The sequence below is a fragment of the Eptesicus fuscus genome, chromosome 4 (assembly GCF_027574615.1).
Source record: "Eptesicus fuscus isolate TK198812 chromosome 4, DD_ASM_mEF_20220401, whole genome shotgun sequence".
In the NCBI taxonomy this organism is placed as follows: Eukaryota; Metazoa; Chordata; class Mammalia; order Chiroptera; family Vespertilionidae; genus Eptesicus; species Eptesicus fuscus.
In genome coordinates this window covers 4,631,735-4,650,438 of record NC_072476.1, presented here as the reverse complement: position 1 = coordinate 4,650,438, position 18,704 = coordinate 4,631,735, and the positions used below count along the sequence as shown (strand labels likewise).

General features: G+C 38.8%; 1 protein-coding gene across 4 annotated transcripts in view; it reads right to left on the bottom strand.

The window, feature by feature from the left end:
- The window catches only part of TNRC6A (trinucleotide repeat containing adaptor 6A), a 99,161-nt gene that overhangs the window by 54,757 nt on the left and 25,700 nt on the right, over positions 1–18,704 (bottom strand). For all 4 annotated transcript variants that reach the window (XM_054714444.1, XM_054714440.1, XM_054714442.1 and 1 more), the window contains exons 3-4: positions 17,852–17,939; positions 9,562–9,583 (exon numbers count right to left, since the gene is read on the bottom strand). In XM_054714444.1, the coding sequence (XP_054570419.1) occupies positions 9,562–9,583; positions 17,852–17,939 (110 nt within the window). The remainder of the gene's footprint in view (positions 1–9,561; positions 9,584–17,851; positions 17,940–18,704) is intronic.

Sequence of the window (18,704 nt, the reverse complement as noted above, 5' to 3'; positions counted from 1 at the left end):
GCTGGAGTGCTAATAAGCTTCTTATACAATGAGTTCACGTAAATTGATAACAAAAACTCTAGGCCCAAGGGGCAAATGGGTAAAAAAACAAGAATGGGTAATTAAAAAAAGGGAAAAAGTACACATAATTAAACATATAATATCCCGTTTTACCAATACACAAGTAAACATAAATCAAGGCAATAATATACCAATCTTGGCCTACCAAGCTCACAAGGACATTATGTCCTGTTCTCGTGCTACAAGACATATTGCCTGCACTATGACAGAGACACGGCACTGTGACTCACCCACGCTAGAATGGGTTCTACTTTAATGAGAGGAAAAAGCAAGTCATAGTGTGGGTGAGGATGAACTTGGAAATGATGGGGGAAACTACTTATATGTTGTTTTAAGGGGCTGAAAGGTTGCTAGGATACTGCAAACTATAGTGGTGGAAATTAAAATGTACCAAGTATCAGCTGATGCCAGACAATATAACTGGTATCTCTTTACCCTTATCATGATTCTATAAATCTGAAATATTATTTCCATTTTACAGATTAGGCAGCTAAGGGTCAGAAAAGACTGCCCATGATCAAACATCTACATCTGAAATGCAACACCAAATCTGACCATCAGTCCAATGTTCCTTCTAGTATAAATTAAGTTTCATCTTACTTGTAAAAGCAAAATTAAACTCTCCAAGAATAAGGGAATGATTAAGTATGTGGCACAGTCACCTTGGTACAAAGTCACTTAGCATCTTTAATAAGATATCTATTCCATACTCAGCATCTACTACCTTCTGGGTCCTGAGATCTATGTTATATCATTTCATTCCCACAATATGAAATTGCCTGGATTATTTCCTTTTAACAGAGTCAAACTGAGGATTAGAGGTTAAGGAACTTGCTCAAGTCAAAGAAATAAGAACTACAAAGGCAATATTCAAATTCAAGTCTATCTGACTCAGAAGTTTGAACTTTTAACCACTATGCCGAGTCTGTGCTAAAATTCCAGGATCATCTTTAGTAGATTATTCAATGCTTTCTACTTCTGGCCAAATGTTGTCTGTAAGTACAGTAGTAGCCCCCACCCCCTACCTTATCTCCGTTTTCACTTTTCCCCGTTTCAGTTACCTCAGTCAACCATGGTCCTAATAACATTATATGGGAAATTCCAAAAATAAATCAGTTTTAAATTGCCTATCATTCTGAAGATCTCACTTCATCTCATCACACAGGCACTGTATCACAAGTGTGAGTGCAGTACAGTAAGACACTTTAAAAGAAACCATATTCACCTAACTTTTATCACAGTATAGCGCTAAAAATGTTCTATTTTATTATTTTTGTTACCTCGTATAGTGTCTAATTCATAAATTAAACTTTACCACGGGTACATATATATATATATAAGAAAAACATACTATATATAGGGTTCAGTACTGTCCGTGGTTTCAGGCACCCACTAGGGGTCTTGATACATGTCCCTTGTGGATAAGGGGGAATGATTGTCCTGTTTTATCAGGCACATTTTTGCTCAGGATACAGCACTGAGAGCTCTCACTCAGGACGCATCCTGAGGCACAGCTACTTCTCTTACTAGAACCGAATGAAAGTGCAAATTATGACACATACAGTCTTTTTTCCTAGTCTTGTGCTTCCTCTTACCTGGTTTTAACTGATAAAGCTATTCTTGCTAATCCATCCTGATTTCTACTCCAATATTTAAACCAGAAGACTGCTGATTTGTTTTCTTTGAAACTGAAGACCTATTGTGCCAAGGTAGAATCTCAGGACTCAGGACACAATTCCAGGATGCTCTCACAAGCCTCCAACTATGGGCTCATTAATACCTGAATCATGTTTTAAACAATAATTTTAAAACTGCTTCTTGTACTCTAACAGCCCCACAGATACCATTTTCTATGTACATTATGTGAACAAGGTCAGGCAATGTGCTCCAAGTCACAACCTATCTGTGCCTTGTATCTCCTAAAATCTATGTAGTAAAGAAATCCTTTGTCAAGCCACCCAAGTTCCTAAATTTCCTTATTGTAGGAGGCTTTGTGATTAAGAATCGTAAGCCCTTGTGGATAAAGCGAAGTGGTAAGCTGAGATCCCAGGTACATATATTTACCTTTACTAAACTAAAACAAAGGTGAGAACAGAAAGGCAGCGGGGACGAGGACTTGGGTTTGTTGTTCATGTGCAATAGTGCATGGAACAGGGTTGGCACACAATAAATATTTCATAAATGTTGAAGAAAACAATGGTACTTTCTGGATCCTAAGTTTGGGATAATGAATTAGTACACAATTATTTTTCAATTTTGTTCCCCAAGACCTCATGAGATTATGAAACATGGCTGATACCGGCAGTGACAACTGGTTGGGCGCTGTCCCATGCACCGAAAGGTTGCCGGTTCAATTTCCGGACAGGACACATACCCAGGTTTTGGCTTGGACCCCAGTAGGGTGCATGCAGGAGGCAGCTGATAAATGTTTTGCTCTGAATTGATGTTTCTCTCCCTCTCTCGTCCCCCTCCCTTCTTCTCTCTAAAATCAATTTGAAATCTTTTTTTAAAAAAAGGAAAAAGTAAAGAAATACATTTTTTAATAATGAAAGGGGGGGCAAATTAAACACTTTTCTTCCTTGGACTCCAACTGAGTCATCTTAGTAGTATGTATTCCAATAGTTATACTGCGTCATATAACTTTATCAGCAATAAACATCTAGAAAGGAACTACTGCCCAAGCCCATCAGAAGTTGCTTTCTTATCCTTTTGAAGAATGCATGAAATGGAGGTGCTGTGATTTTTTTTTTTTTTTCGTCAAAAGTCTCTTTACACCTTCCTTAGAATTGGAGCAAGGCATTTCACGCTTAACTAGCAGTCAGGTGTTTTGCTCTATACAGTATACATTTTTTACTGCACAGAGGCCTGAAGCATGGAGAAAGCTGTTAGAATCAGTTTTTTGCTTGGTCCTCAAAACTCCTATTCTTTTTCATCAACACTCAAAGGTGCAAGAAACAATTTAAGAGTTTTTTCTAATGATTCCTGAAAAGCCAACCATCTCACACATGGCAAAGTTGTCAAATCCTCCCTGGTTCATAAAATTATGCTGGTGATACAATTCTCTACTTATCTGTGCTAAATCAGAAGGGAAATAATACAAAACCTAAGATCTTTCTGGAATATTTTTAAAAGATGCCTTGTTTTAGTTCATTTGTTGAATATTATTAAAACACTAGAGGCCCGGTGCATGAAAATTCATACACTGGGGGGCGGGGGGGAGGGCCCTCAGCCTGGCCTGTGCCCTCTTGCAGTCCGGGAGCCCTCAGGGGATGTCCGACTGGCGGCTTAGGCCCAAGAGGAGCAGTCTGACCTCCCTCTGCAGGAGGCAACCGGTGGGTCAACTGGGGAACAGCACAGGCTGACGAGCGGCTAGCCCCGCCCCGATGGCCATCCCCTCCCTTTGCTTACTGGCAACTGCCTTGGCTGGCCTGGCGCCACCTGCTCGCTGGCCCTGCCCCCCGCTGACGAGTCATTCTGCTGTTCGGTTGATTTGCACATTCAGTTTTTATTATATAGGACTAGTGGCCCGGTGCACGAAATTTGTGCACCGGGGGTGGGGGGTGGGGGCGCGGTCCTCTCAGCCCGGGCTGCACTCTCTCCAATCTGGGACCCCTCTCGCAATCTGGGACCGCTGGCTCACCTGCCTGCCTCACCTGCTCACCTGCCTGTCTGCCCGATTACCCTAACCACTCTGCCTGCCGGCCTACTCACCCCTAATTGCCCGCCCCCTCCACCGGCCTTCTCACCCCCAACTGCCCCCGCCGCCACTGGCCTGATCGCCCCCAACTGCCCTCACCCACTGGCCTCATGGCCTCCAACTGCCCTCCCCTGCTGGCCTCATGGCCCCAACTGCCCTCCCTGGCCGGTCTCCCAGTCTAATTAGCATATTACCCTTTTATTAGTATAGAAGATGGGCAATGGTGTAACCTTCCTATTTTGCCTTCCATTAAACTACAGGGTTGTTTTCAAAGAAAAAGAAACAGTAAAGCCCAGTAGAGTTCGTTACTTAACTTTTCCTTGGCCTTGACTTTACCTATAAATGGTGATACTATTATTGCTGGAGGGATTAAATGCAGATGTATACCATTTCTAGTACACGTTGATGAAGCCCCACTCACACTTTAGTTTTTAAATATCCAATGCACAAATCTCAGAATTCACAGCCTGCTGCTGTGGCCCCTCCCCTGGTTCCCAAATATTTCCCAAAATTAAATAAAAAGGATTACTCCTTTATTTTTATTTATATCAGAGAGGAAGGAAGAGGGAGAGATAGAAACATCAATGAGAGAGAGAATCATTGTTTGCCTGCCTCCTGCACGTCCCCTACTAGAGATCGAGCCCACAACCTGGACATGTGCCCTTAACCAGAATCAAACCCAGGACCCTTCAGTCCACAGGTCGACACTCTATCCACTGAGCCAAACCAGCTAAGGCAAAAAGGATTACTCTTAAGACATTAAGCTGTAGGACCCTGTTCCAGTACATATTCTGAATCACTGGTACCCATTTGTTTATTTATTTTTTAATGTTTTAAAATTGATTTTAAAGAGAAGAAGGGGGTCGGGAGAGGAAGAGAGGGGAGGGCAAAGGAAGGGAGAAGAGGAGGGAAGCAAAAGAGAAACATGGATCGGTTGTCTTCTGAATGTACCCTGACCGGGATTCAAACTCGCTACCTTTTGGTGCACAGGATGATGCTCCAACCAACCAACCAACCAACCAACCAACCAACGAACTGATCTACACTGGCCAGGGCCCATTTGTTATTAGTAATTAAATGTTTAGAATATTTTCCTTAACTAAATGGAGTATATAGAGCACAGTGAAATGCACACAGTAAGTACGCAGTTAGATGTCAGGATGTCTCCAAAACGACTTAACATGTATTTTGATCACTTTCTAGATCAACGGATTTAAGCAATAGGATTGTGTTTGATTTAAAAAATTGTAAGGGTAGAATTGAGTAAGAATAATGGTTTCCAACTGTGGCAGGAACAAAAATGTGTTTTAAATATTGATTCAATTTTCATGAGTTTTTTAATCCAGAATGAGAACAGCAGTAATAAACTATGCTTCCCCATGTGACCACCAGAAAACAAAACAAATCTGTTTTCCTCTATTCCTGCTTCTATCCCAGGTTCCCCTCTCCTCCTTTAGGGGTTCTGAGTTTGTTAGTCTCTGAAATATAGCTTGCTTATGAAGTCACCTAAAGAAAGCACTGGAATGATAGATTCATAGGTAGAGAGATAGACAAATAAATATTAGCTGTTAAAAATTATCAGTGCACTTTTTTTTACATAAATCTGCATGTATGTATGTATGTTTAGAGAGAAGGAAGGGCAGGAGAGAGAAAAAAATAGACTGGGAGATCCAACCCGCAACCTGGGCATGTGCCCTGACTGGGAATGGAACCTGCCATCTTTTGGTGCATGGGACAACGCTATAACCAGCTGAGCCACCAGCAAAGGCAGCAGTGTGTGTTCTTTTGTAAGGAATGTACAATCAGCATGCTTCCAAAATAAGAACTAAAAACCTGTTTGTTTGTTTTTAAATGACCTTTATTCTTCACCAGGTTTCCAAGGACAGTGTGAATTCCCAGCTTGCTGCTGTGGGTCCTCCTCTGGGTCCCAAACATTCCCCAAAATTCAATAAAAAGGATTACTCCTTTTTTAATTTCAGAGGGAGAGGGGAAGGGAGAGAGATAGAAACATCAATGATGAGAGAGAATCATTGACTGGCTGTCTCTTGCATGCCCCCTGCTGGGGATTGAGCCAGCAACCCAGGCATGTGCCCTACATGATAAAGGCCACAGGGCATGTTATATATAAGTTTATCCATCTATTCCTGTACCTCACTGTAAATTTTTCAACACTTCACTCCCCTGCTGTTTCAAGGAAATAATCATAATATACAAATTTTAAAAGTTGTTATTGATTTGAGAGAGAGAGAGAGAGGAAAGGGAGAAACATGCATTTGTTGGTCCACTTATTTATGAATTCATTATTTGATTCTTGTATGTGCCCTGACCGGGGATCGAACCTTGCAACCTTGGCATGTCGGGCTGACGCTCTGAAAACTGAGCTACACAGCCAGGGCCATAACATATATATATTTTTAAATATTTTAAATAGCCAAACATTCAACTATTCATGCTCTTTACAGTTTTCCACAAGGTAAAAATAAAACGTTCAAGAATTTCATTGCCACTCATTATACTAGTCCATGTTTTTATTAGGTGAATCATGAATCCATTGCACCAAGAAATAAACATCTAGTTATCTACACATAAGAAAGCTGGTCAAGAATTTAATTTATGACACTTGACAAAAATCCAACTTTCATATAAACAGCTGAACCACTGAGCGGCAGCAACATTAGTGGGTGTTACTTAACTGAAAATGGCAGCAGCCTTAGGAAGAACCAGCTCATTACCGCAGAATCCCACAGGGGTGCTGCGGCTAACTGGTTATGCTCAGTTTGACTCTCAACAATCAAGAAGGCTCTAGAGCTATGCAGACCAATAAAATTAAAATTCTGCTCCTCGGCCACATTTCAAGGACTCAGTAGCCACATGTGACTAACCTTGGGCTTTATATAGGCTTGCTAATACAGAAAGACAAAAAATGATGCTGACAGTACAAACTGCAATAAAAACTGCAATTTTGGATGGGGGGGGGGTCTCCTGTTTTTTTAATGCTGGCAATAAAAAATTTAAAGGATAATAATATAAACACCCTATGGAGACCAGAGGAGTCTGGGAAGACATGACAACTAAATGTGTCATGCATCTTGCACTGGATCCCAGAACAGAAAGACATTAATGGAAGAAATGGAGAAATCTAAATCAAGTCTGGAGTTCAATTAGTACCACTGTTGGTTTCTTAGTTTTGACAAATGTACCACAGAAATGGAAGATGTCAATAATTGAAAAATTGGGTGAGGTGTATATGGGAAACTCTCTGTAGTATCTTCTCAACTTTTCTGTGAATCACAAATTATCCCAAAATACAGAGTTTAGTAAACACCACCAACAACTATGGGCCAAACCTGTCCCCCGAGTTTCCGGCTGGTAATCTCTAATTCCCAAACCATAAGCACCACACAGGCATTACACAGAGCACAAAGGTCAGCAATACACCTGCGTGAATCGGAACAAACACGACCAATTATGAAGGTAGCTGCTATCAATGTAAGGATGAGTGAGTAAAAGAGCAGGCAAAACAACATACCGCATTCTGCAGCCTAACGTTTTCAGGAGATTCAAATCTGTTCATATTTGATGTATGGATCTAAAAGGATGACTTATATTTGGAAAGGACACAAACAATAGGTACTGGAAGGTTATGTTGGAGTAACAAATATCCATCGGATATCCAGTCAAAAATCCAAGAGAGAACATAACCAAGTGCCCCAAAGTTAAGACACATCATCACATCCTAAGAAATCAGAAAAGGAGGAACGAATGGCAGTTGGGGCGAAAGATTTAAAGATAAACTCTGAGACGGTTAGAAAGGCTAAAAGGCATCCTTGGCTAAGAAGACTGCTCTGAAGAGTGTAAGGGAGAGATGGAAACAGGTTGGTTAGACCATGGGAAGTCAGATTAAAGAGGGCCTTGAGAGCCAACCAGAGGAGTCTGGTCTTCAAGCAAAGAGGAAGGGACAACTTAAGAGTGGTGTGAGGAAAGTGGAGTTTTAAGAAAATTTGCTCACATTCCTACTAAAGTAATGTGACAACCGTTCCTCCCAACATCCTTCTACATCCCTGCAACGTTCTCAGACATCCAGGTTCAAAGCCACATATCACCTTCAATCCTTCTTCTGATCTCACCAGTTGTTGTTTATGCCTCACACATCTGTCATCCATCTTCTACCCCTACTGCCAAGACCGCAGCTGAGATCTTCGTTACCCTTTCTACGCCTTCTCTACCCTCTGGTACTGCTTTTATTGGTGACGCTGAACACTATTGACAAAGAAATGTTCCTAAAGCACAGCTTATAACCATGACCTCTAAATGCAGAAACCTTTGCTGGCTCTCCACTCTCTTACCAGCATAAGCACTCGTCTGCCTACCTCCAGGCCTATATTCTGCCACTTCCCAACACCCCTATAATCACTCCCTAAATATTCCCTTGTCTTGTCCACCTGCCTCCTCTGCTGAGTGCCTTTCTTTTTCTCAGCTCCATCTTTCAGCCAACACTCTCCATTCACAATGATTGAAAGCTTTAAAGATGGAACAAAAAACACCAACCATGTCACTCCTCTTAAACTCTTCAGTGGCTCCTAGCTGCCTATAAAAGTCCCATCTTGGTACACACAGGATATGAAGCTCTCTTTTACCTGACCCCTACCTATCCCTTCAGAAAAACCTTTCCAACCTGCCCACTCATCACTGGGTATTTAATGTTCTAGAAATTCCACTACTATGCATAATATCACATTGTTGCCTATCTCTTGCCTTCATCATGCTGATCCCTCTGCCTTTTCATTCTTTTTTTTGGGGGGGGACTGGCTCCTTTATCTTTTAAGAGTCATAATCTCAAGGTCTTCCTCAAGGAGGCCTTCCTTAATCCACTGTGTTAAGCTAATTATTACCCCTCTAGACTCCAGGACAACTCAGACATTTTTACTTTAACCAAATCACATCATATTATATATCATGTTTGGGTATGCCCTTCTATTGCCACTTTCTCCAATAAAATATAAGCTACAAATATTTTTTGTTCACTCATATACAACTGTACCTAATAAATGTTACCTTCACCAACACTGACCTCAAATTAAAATAGGCAATACTGACTGTATATCAACCAAATGCACAGATGATACTTTTGCTACAGCTCAAAGTAAAAATTCAGAATCTTTAGGCCTAATAAGTTCAGCATCTGAGAGGCCTAATAAGTTCAGCATCTGAGAGCCCTACACATTTCATTAGCAAGTAAATCAACTCCTGGGAGGGTGAAGAATTCCTGATTTAGGATCTGAGAGGAAGTCAGTTCCTGTTACCTTACCTCCCTGAAGTCTTTTGCCTGCTATATACTGGGAGCTGTTCAACCTGGTACAAATGACCATTAAGGTTAGCAATCTCCTATCTTCAGTGATAATACAGAGTGGATGTCAGGTCAGCCTACAGGAAGGAGTGGGGCACAATGTATACAGAGAACAAGAAATAAAGCAAGGGACGAGGTGAGTCCTAGAGGTAGCCCCAGATAAGACTTTTGATGGAAGACAGAAAGAAAGGTACCTGTGCTCACATACTTAAACCAAGGAAGTTTGTTAGGAAGTGGCGTTCATCTTCAGAGACAGCTGTAAAATAGGTCCCGAGGCAGTTTATTCTAAAAGTGTAATAGCCATCACAATACAACACAAACCCCAAAGGATAACTCCAATGTGATGCCTCTGAAGAAGTCTGCCCCCACCCTTCTGATCCTTTCACTCGTGTCTCTCTCCCACCCTAGAGGTGAATAAAAACAAAATAAAAAAGAATAAAAATAGCTTTAAACGTACCTTTGATTTTTTGTTCAGTGGCCTAAAATAAAAACAAATAAAAAACAATGTAAATATGAAACTGAAAGAAATGGATTGTTATGATAAAATGCTAATAGATTACTATTACATAAGACATATACACTTTTATAAGGAATTTGTCATTTAGGTGAAATACATTGGAAAAGATATGCAAAGACAGCATGCTTTTCCCAGAGATGTGCCCGATTGTCTCTGATACAATGTTTATTAGTCAACTTTAAAAAAAAAATGTTTCTGTAGATGCAACGCAGAGAAGACACTGTATGACAATGTACAATAAAAAATGGGACTGCATTTATCATTTAATTTTTAAGTGATTTTTATATAATTGTCACCTTTCCATTAATGCATCTAATGAGGTCTGCACATTTAAATGGCTTAAAAATTGTTTTCAAATGATAAAAAATGAATTAAGTTTTCTGAAAGAAAAGTTGAAGATAACACTTTAGCCAAATTAGTAATAATTAGGCTGCTATTACAGTTAAACATAGTTAACTTTTGAGTATTTTTGATTGGGAAAAATTTTCAAATACATGTCACTTCTGACATATCTGACAATTCACTAAAATATCCATGTTCAGAAGGTAAACTCACATGGACATGAGCCTTGCTTTCCATGCCTACCCTACTTCCACTGTCTGTGACACAGCAGGGAGAAGGGCTCTGGCACTATACAGATTCCTTACCGTGGCTCAAAAGAGAGAACTGATTATACATAGAGGCCACAGCAAAAATCAACTCTTTTTATTAAGACCAATTGTATGGGAGTCCTAAAAATAAAAGATACAAGGACAGGCAGGGAAGTGAGGAAAGACTGAATTGTAACAGATAACCAGAAATTATTTCTAAGTGAAGCATTTCTTAACTGCCTGCCATGGGGCTTGATTTGATAATTCACATTTGCTTTGTCATATAAAATTACTGTTACAAAAATACCAATTGTTAACCATATCATTATAGAGTTATATGGTAAAGAACTATATGGCAATTACCTTAATATTGAAGACACACCAAACATTATCTTTCTCCCCGGAGAGCCAGAATCAGTCCAGGTTTTGACGGGCTTTACTGAGTTTTAGAGCATTAGTGATATGTTAAATAATGGAGGCCCATCTTTTACTTTATATGGATCAAGTATTTTTAAAAAATTGATGGAAAGACAATGGCAAAAGATGAGTCAATTAGCATGAACACTTAATTTATTTCTGGAGAAACTAGTTTTAAAAATCAAGCAGTAGTAAAACAGTCTTATTAGAGAGAACTCGGTGTATAAACACTTTGAAGTATAGAAGTGTTACATCAAGCAACAACATACATAGTTTTCTAAAGCCAAAAATTTAGCATAAAAATTATTTTACAAGTTGAAAATCTCTTTTTTTTTAACTCTCTCATCTCTTCCATAATTTACTTTCAAAGGAAACTAAGTTACAGTACATAGAACCATGACCACATACTAAATTCCAAGATATACAGTGCTGCTCCTCTAGACCTTACAACATAAAGGACACCTAGTCTGCAACTCCTTTGGAACAGCTCCATGTTGCTTCAGAACAATGATCAATCATTCAGTTAGACACCTGACGGTGTCTGCCCATCAGAACACTGATTAATACAGTGAAGAAATCTAAGTCATGGAATCCAAGCACTACTGACGAGGAGAAAATGGAACCGATAGGGTTCCATTTCTGTAAAACAGATTTTTGTGAACTGATCCAGGACCTAGCATATTACTCGAACTTTTTGAGTGTTTGTCTGCACTGTTTAAAATGGTAGCCAGTATTCGGATGTGGCTGCTGGCCACTGAAAAATAGCTAGTCCAAATTCATTTGTATAAAATACATAGCAAATTCCTATTATTTAGTATTAAAAAAGGAAACTATTTCAATACTTTACACTGATTAGATGTTAATATTTTGGTTATATATTGGGTTACATAGAACATATTAAAACTAATTTCAACTGTTTCTTTTTGACTTGTAAATGACCTTGTCATTTAAACTTTCTCAGTTTCAGCTTCCTAATTCCTCAAATGTAAGGGGGGGAAATCTGTACCGTCTGCCATTCAGGGCTATTATGAGGCTTAAATAAAATATGAAAGCATCTTTAGTTGAAAAGTACACAATACTATTCAAACGTGAGGAGTTGCTATACAGATCCTCTTGTGTAACAGAATTAAAGAATTCCGAAAAGTCTAGAAGCAGAATATTTCCATTTTGAATACATTTTTCTTCCTTAAGCAAGCAAATAAATAAACAAACAAACCTGAACTGTGATTCCACAAGTAATGATCACAACTGCCTCAATTCATTAATGAAGGCATTAGACAGGGGCGTTAGATAGGTGTTTTCTTTCTGTTGGGCTTTGCACCACTTGTCCCAACTCCTCATCCTTAAGCACACTCAGTGGTTAAGAGGTCAGAGCCTGAATTAGACTGCCTGGCTTTGAGTCCTGGCTCTACCACTTATACACCGTGACCTTGGTCAAAATTAGTTAACTTGTCTAAAGCTTGGTTTCCTCATCTATAATATAAGAACAAAAACACATACCTAGTGTGGTATGAGGGTAAAATGATTTAACTCAAATATAATGCTTAGGACAGTGTCTGGCATACAGAGAACATTCAAAAGATTATCAGCAGCCAATGCTACCAGCCCCACCTGGCTCAGTCCTTTCTCTCATATTTGCAAATAACCTGACTCAATCTCGCTCCCAGTCCCCAATGTCTTGCTTTTTTCTCTCTTTCTAGTCATCTACAATGTCTTAACAATGCCAGGTATTAGAATAAGGAAATAATAGTTCAATTCACCTGCTTTAAATAAGATAATTAGTGGTAAGAAAACTTTTCTATAATTTCTTAGCAAGTAGCACCCAGTTTAGAACCCAGGACTGCTGAACTAAAATGAGTCTAAAAAGAAAAAAAGGTAAAAGGGAATAGTCAGGTGCCGCTTAACAATGGGGATCCATTCTGAGAACTGCGTTGTGAGGTGATATGGCTGTGTGATCACAAAGGCATTTACGCTAACCTAGGTGGTATAGCTTACTGCACACCTAGGCCGTATGGTATATATAACCTACAGCTTTGCAGGAGACGAAAAATAACTTTTCCTCTACCTTCTGGGTTCTTAACTGAGACATCTGTAATAAATGACAAATTAATAGAAGAAAACCAAAATAGTTTAATAACACATATACCTCCTGGGTACCTGGGAGAATATCCAGGAAAACTAGGTCTCACCAAAATAGCTGGACCCACCACCTTAAATACCATCTTCAGTAAACATGAAGATGCTGGGGCTGGTGGGAATCAGTGATGAAGGTCCCAGGAAAAGCACAGTAAACCAGGGTAAGGTGGTTAATGTAGTTTTGTCATTATCTTCTCCATTGGTAAAGAGTTTCTAGAGATAAGGTCATCCCCTCTTCCTCGTACAGGCAGGGAGACACCCTGGCAAATGGAGATTTCCCTTACGATGCAGATGTCTGTTACACAGGGTAACTTTAGTTGGTTTTCAGAACTTCTCCCACATCTGCTGTTTCTTAAAATAAACCAGCCTAAAATAATCCTTATGCCAAAGAGACATATTTAGGGGTGACAAGTTCTATACCCCCACAGCTTCTAGACTACGAACCTATACCACATGCTACAATGGTATTTGTGTACTGTACCATGCTACAACACGTCACTAGGAGATAGGAATTTTCAGCTCCGGTCTAATCTTATGGGACCACTGTTATTTATGCAGTCAGTTATTGACCCAAACATCATTATGCAGCATCTGACTGTAGGAAGCTAAAATAAGGGGCAGATGAGTGCAATGCTCCACCTAGCTTACTGAAAAAAAAAAAAGAAAGAAAGAAACAAAACAAAACAACCCTGCTACTTAGACTGCTGAATATGATCCCCAGTCTCAGAACAAAATGGTCTTTGGGAGACATGAAAAGTAAACACTAAAATTTCCAAAAGAGAATGAAGTCTCATTTATATTCAAATAGAGCACATTTGAATCCACAAAGCCTATAAAAGTCCCTTCAGCTTTTAATACAGTAACAAAACTGTCTCAATTAAAATAAGATCCCAATTTGTATTGTTGCATCCCTCCAGTCCTCAACAATTAAATGCTTTCTAGGAACTACAATTACAAACTTAAAGTAAAGGTTATACTAAGTTATCCCTTCTATAATTAACCCATTTCTCAACCTCCTTTTTCCTCCTTACAGCATATTCAAGATTCCTGCTAGAAATTTATTCTAAGAACAGAACCTGGGTATAAATATATGGTAACAACTTATTGCTACAATTGTTTCCCCCTTTTTAAGTACAGGAACTATATTTTCAGTGCTATGCCAACTTATTTCCTAAGTCTTAGAATCAGAAGATAATAGCCATACTTCTTAGATGTGAAATAGGCTTTTGAAAAAAAAAATTTTTTTTTAAACAAAGTTATCTCTACTCATAGAGATGTACTGGGGCTGGAACATAGTAAAAATCATGTAATTTTTGTGTAACTTTTCTTTAAGGAGGAATTTAATTAAATTTCTATTTAAATAATAGACAAAATAAGAAAAACTATCATAATAAAAACACGGTAGTGAGCCTTGTTGGTGTCTGATTATTTATATAAGGAATTGTGTTATCTGGTTTTTTATTTAAAAATATAACCTGTGGTCTGAAGTTAATTTTCTTTAAACGACTATAAAAGCTACTAGAAACTATGTATTCTGTATCTGTGGCATAAAGACCTTTTAAATGCCTTATAAAAATGACTGTGATATATCATTTCCAGCTTTAAAGTTCACCTTTAGATTGTGAAAATAAGGCAAACGTGTAAGAAGGTTCTGTATCAAAGAATAAAGCCATGGTACCAAGTTCTGGAAAAGAACCAGCTGAGCAAGTAGAAGATGTCAATTGCATCCCTATTTTCATCACCCTGATGAAACCATGGCAGCCACTTAAGTAATTTTAATGCCTGAGTTCCTTATATATATAAAGAGTGGATTAGAACATATAGTATCTGAAGTCTTTTTCAGAAATGAAATACAAAAAAAAAATTTTTAAATGTACACAGATTGCATGAAACAGGCAAATTGCTTTTCCTTTAGTGAATTCCAACATTTATATAATGGGCCCGCCTACCTGGCTTATGTAGATGTCTGTCTGTCACCTACCTGGATACACCTGCTTACTCCTACAACAGACAAGCTCGAAGAAACTTGTCCAGAAACTCCTATGACTCACAATCTTTCATATGGGCTTTAAGTGTACTCCTTTGAGGATTTTGTTTTGCTTTGTTTTTTCTATTTATTTGGTAACAGCCTATAGAAATACCAGCTGTCCTCACTTCACCAACAGGTTGTATTTAAATTCAGCTGGAAGCTGGTTATTTGGAATCTGAAGAACAGCCTCACCATAGTGGCGGTCTAGCCCACTAAACTGAACAGGAGAGGTCTTCGCCTTCCCTTCACACTGTGTTCATGAGGAGGTACGACTGTCTTTGGGACATACAGAATACCCTACCAATGCTGAAGGTCTGGCCAAAGAAGGAAACACTCCCCATATGAAGCCTCTGATGATGGTTCTGGTAGGACATGGTTGAGATGAGAGACTAGAACCATACAGTGAGGCAGGGATGAAAGCTATTACTTCAGATCTGGTAAGAAGCCAAATGGCACAAAAATCATCATTTACATGTTAAAGACAGGTGATTTACAGACTGGATATGAAAAAACGTACACTTTAACAACTAGAGCCATAATTTGTATGTTACAACTTAAAAATTATACTCACATTACATATTTTACAAACACAACATTCAAAGAAATTCCAGTGAACCTTCCTTTTCTTAGAATTTCCTCACTGAAGTGAGTGAATAGACAAATAAACATGCTTCGTTATATAATACCTTAGGCCTCTTTTCTAACCATTTCACATACATCCTGACTTACCAGCTAAATCTTAAGATTCCTTAGAAGCAGGGATCTCAGGTGCTTGCTAAACTAGTGATTCTACATCAATAAATAAATCTTCCTCAACAAATCTATTGTTTCTTACAAGTTCTTTTCATTAAGTAAATGACCTTCACACCATCGAAGAGTCTGAAAAATCTTCCCCCAATCTTACTACTTAGAGAGGACACAACTTTTTCATAACAAATCCTGAGCAAAGACTGATCAGATTGCAAAGACCATCCTATATCACAGGTCTTTGGCAGAGGCCTATGGCATCATCAAATTCAAGGCCAAAACTCTATAATACTAATGTAGGTCTTCATAAAAGCAAAGTGGTATAACATGAACTTTCAAAAAGCAGGGATACCTGAACTAGAAACCTATTCCAAACCCTAACTATGACAATAGTCACTCCTGAGAGCAACCAAAAGGCTAATGATAGGAGTCACCTATCATCCCAACCTTAATCCTCCTCCATGGCCCTTCCCCGGTTAAAGTAAATCCTCACTTAATGTCCTGGACAGGTTCTGGGAACTTCAGGGAAAGCAGTAAAGTGAAACCAATTCACCATAAGCTAATTGATATAAACGAGTTAAATTCCCACATCTCATCAACATTCCTGGATGACCAGTTCTGTGTGTCTTCTAACATGGTTAACTGCTCCCAAAATGTACTTAGCCACTCAATCTGGAACCTAAGAGTCAATCTAGGTTCCTTGCCCTTCATATCCTTTCAAAAATTTCTGTGGATTTTTTTAATAGTCCCTTCACCAGTATCTCAGCTTCTAGTTTCGACCCTTTCTAATTCAATTCTACAATTTGCCAAGGTAGACTCAATGGCCCAAACCCCTAAAAGAGCTGATAGCTACCACCAACCCTCCCACCCCTAGTTACATCACCTGACATTTCTACCCTTGGCTCCCTCCCCATTAAAACCCATAGTTTAAGAGGAGACTATGGACGCTTTCTTCTGAGGTTAGTCTGCTTGGAATCCTTTTGTATTCTGCTCCTTCTTGACTTGGCTAATTTCTATTCCAAAAAAATTTCCTTGCCCCCTGCACTGTTTCAGGCCCAGTTAAGCCCTTCTCTCCATGCTTCAACAGTTCCCTATCTGCCATAGTTTTGTATCCTATGTTTTTCCCTATTAAATAATGTAAAGATATGCCTGGCTGGTGTGGCTCTGTGGTTGAGCGTCGACCTATGAATCAGGAGGTCACAGTTCGATTCCCAGCCAGGGCACATGTTCAGGTTATGGGCTTGATTCCCAGTGGGGGGCGTGCAAGAGGCAGTCGATCGATCCATGATTCTCTCTCATCATTAATGTTTCTATCTCTCCCGCTCTCCCTCCCTCTCTGAAATCAATAAAATATTTTTTAAATGAAATATTTTTTTAAATGTGGAGATATGTTGCTATTAGTATATATCCTGTTCCTAGCACAGTGCCTGGCACAAGAGTTATGCATCTATCAAAAAGTCATAATTTTTCATTAGAATACAAAAATGGAATAGCAATTTCACTGGGTCTTTCAGAACATGTTAAGGGCCTTGCAACCTTGAGACCCAGTTTAGTTAACTGTCATAAGCCTGTAGTATTAATTTGTAAAAATTTTTGTAATTATAAATATAATCTTTTATTTTTTTTGTAATTTGTATTGCTTTGATTATAGTTTCTGATGGCTAGAGAGCTTTTGCAGCAAATTATCTTAGATTTATTTAAAATATCCTAATATAAACTGCAAATTTTAAAAATCAGTCCAGGTACTAAATAAAAAGTAAAAAAAAAAGTGAAACTTTTTTTCCTATTATGTGCATTAATGTTTCCCTTATTACCATATTCATGTATTATTTTATTTTCAATTGTGTATTATTATGTGTATGTATTACACTATCTCATTTAATTCTCATTTTACAAAACATAAGAAAACTTTTGAGGCCCAGAGAGGCTAAATAAAGTTTAAGGCCATACTGTCCTGCATGCTATATTGGAGAGCCAGCTTTCAAACCCCCTCTATGCAGCTACCAATTCCATGCTCTTCTCACTTACAAAATGATGGACTATGAAAACCTAGCAACAGCTAATAGGAGGATAAAGACCTTATAAAGCACTTACCTTTGAAAAAAAACTATTGGCAAGATTAAATAACTATATGTTAAATTGTATGCATTTGGCAAGTTACTATACATGCATAGTCAAAGACATTAAAGGTTAAAATGAAACTCCACTGAAGTTAAAACATTAAATCAAATGCTTTAAAAATTCAATAAGAATAATTTTATTTTTAAATTTATGTTTAAACTGCTTAATATAAAGTTTATACATATACTACCTTCTTTTGAGCAGCTTCCTTCTTTTTCTTGTCGTCTTTTTTCTTTTTCTTTTCTTCCATCAACTGTTCTTCTTCTTGCACTAAATCCCTGAACCATACAGTTGCAATTAACTTTCCCAAAACATATTAAGAAATAAAAATAATGTTGCATACAGATTCATTTTCACTCTATTAGAAGTACAGACATGGCAAATTATTCTTTTATCATTCACTGAAATAAACACAAACTGCAACCTAAATCTAACTATAGGGCCACCAGACAGTCCTTTCTTTTAGTAAAACACATGTAGTAGAGGTTTTATCTTAATACTAGAGGCCCAGCGCACAAAATTCGTGCACGGGTAGGGTCCCTAGGCGTGGCCGGTGATCAAGGCCAATCAGGGCCTTCTGGCTGCCGGCTGGGGCCTCCCTTCCCTGGCTGCCGGCCGGGGCCTTCCTTCGCTCCGCACCACCCCTTGGTGGCCAGCGCATGTCATAGTGAGCGATCGAACTCCCGGTCTTCCGGTCGAACTCCCAAGGGGACACTTTGCATATGAGGCATATAGATAGATAGATAGATAGATAGATAGATAGATAGATAGATAGACAGAGATAGAGAGAGAGATAGACAGACAGACAGACAGACACAGACATCACATCAAGGAAGACAAGCTAAAATTAACAAATGTTACATGGGAAACAATTCAAAAATGTAAACATCACATGAGCCAGAGTTACCTTGTTTCTGGCCCCAATTATAAATTACTACTAGCTAATGGCAATGCCTGGAACTGCACCACAATCCTCTCCTGCCTAAGTATTTGGGGTATCTATGGCTGTCTTTGCTCTAAAAAGCTTTATAACCATTTTTAAA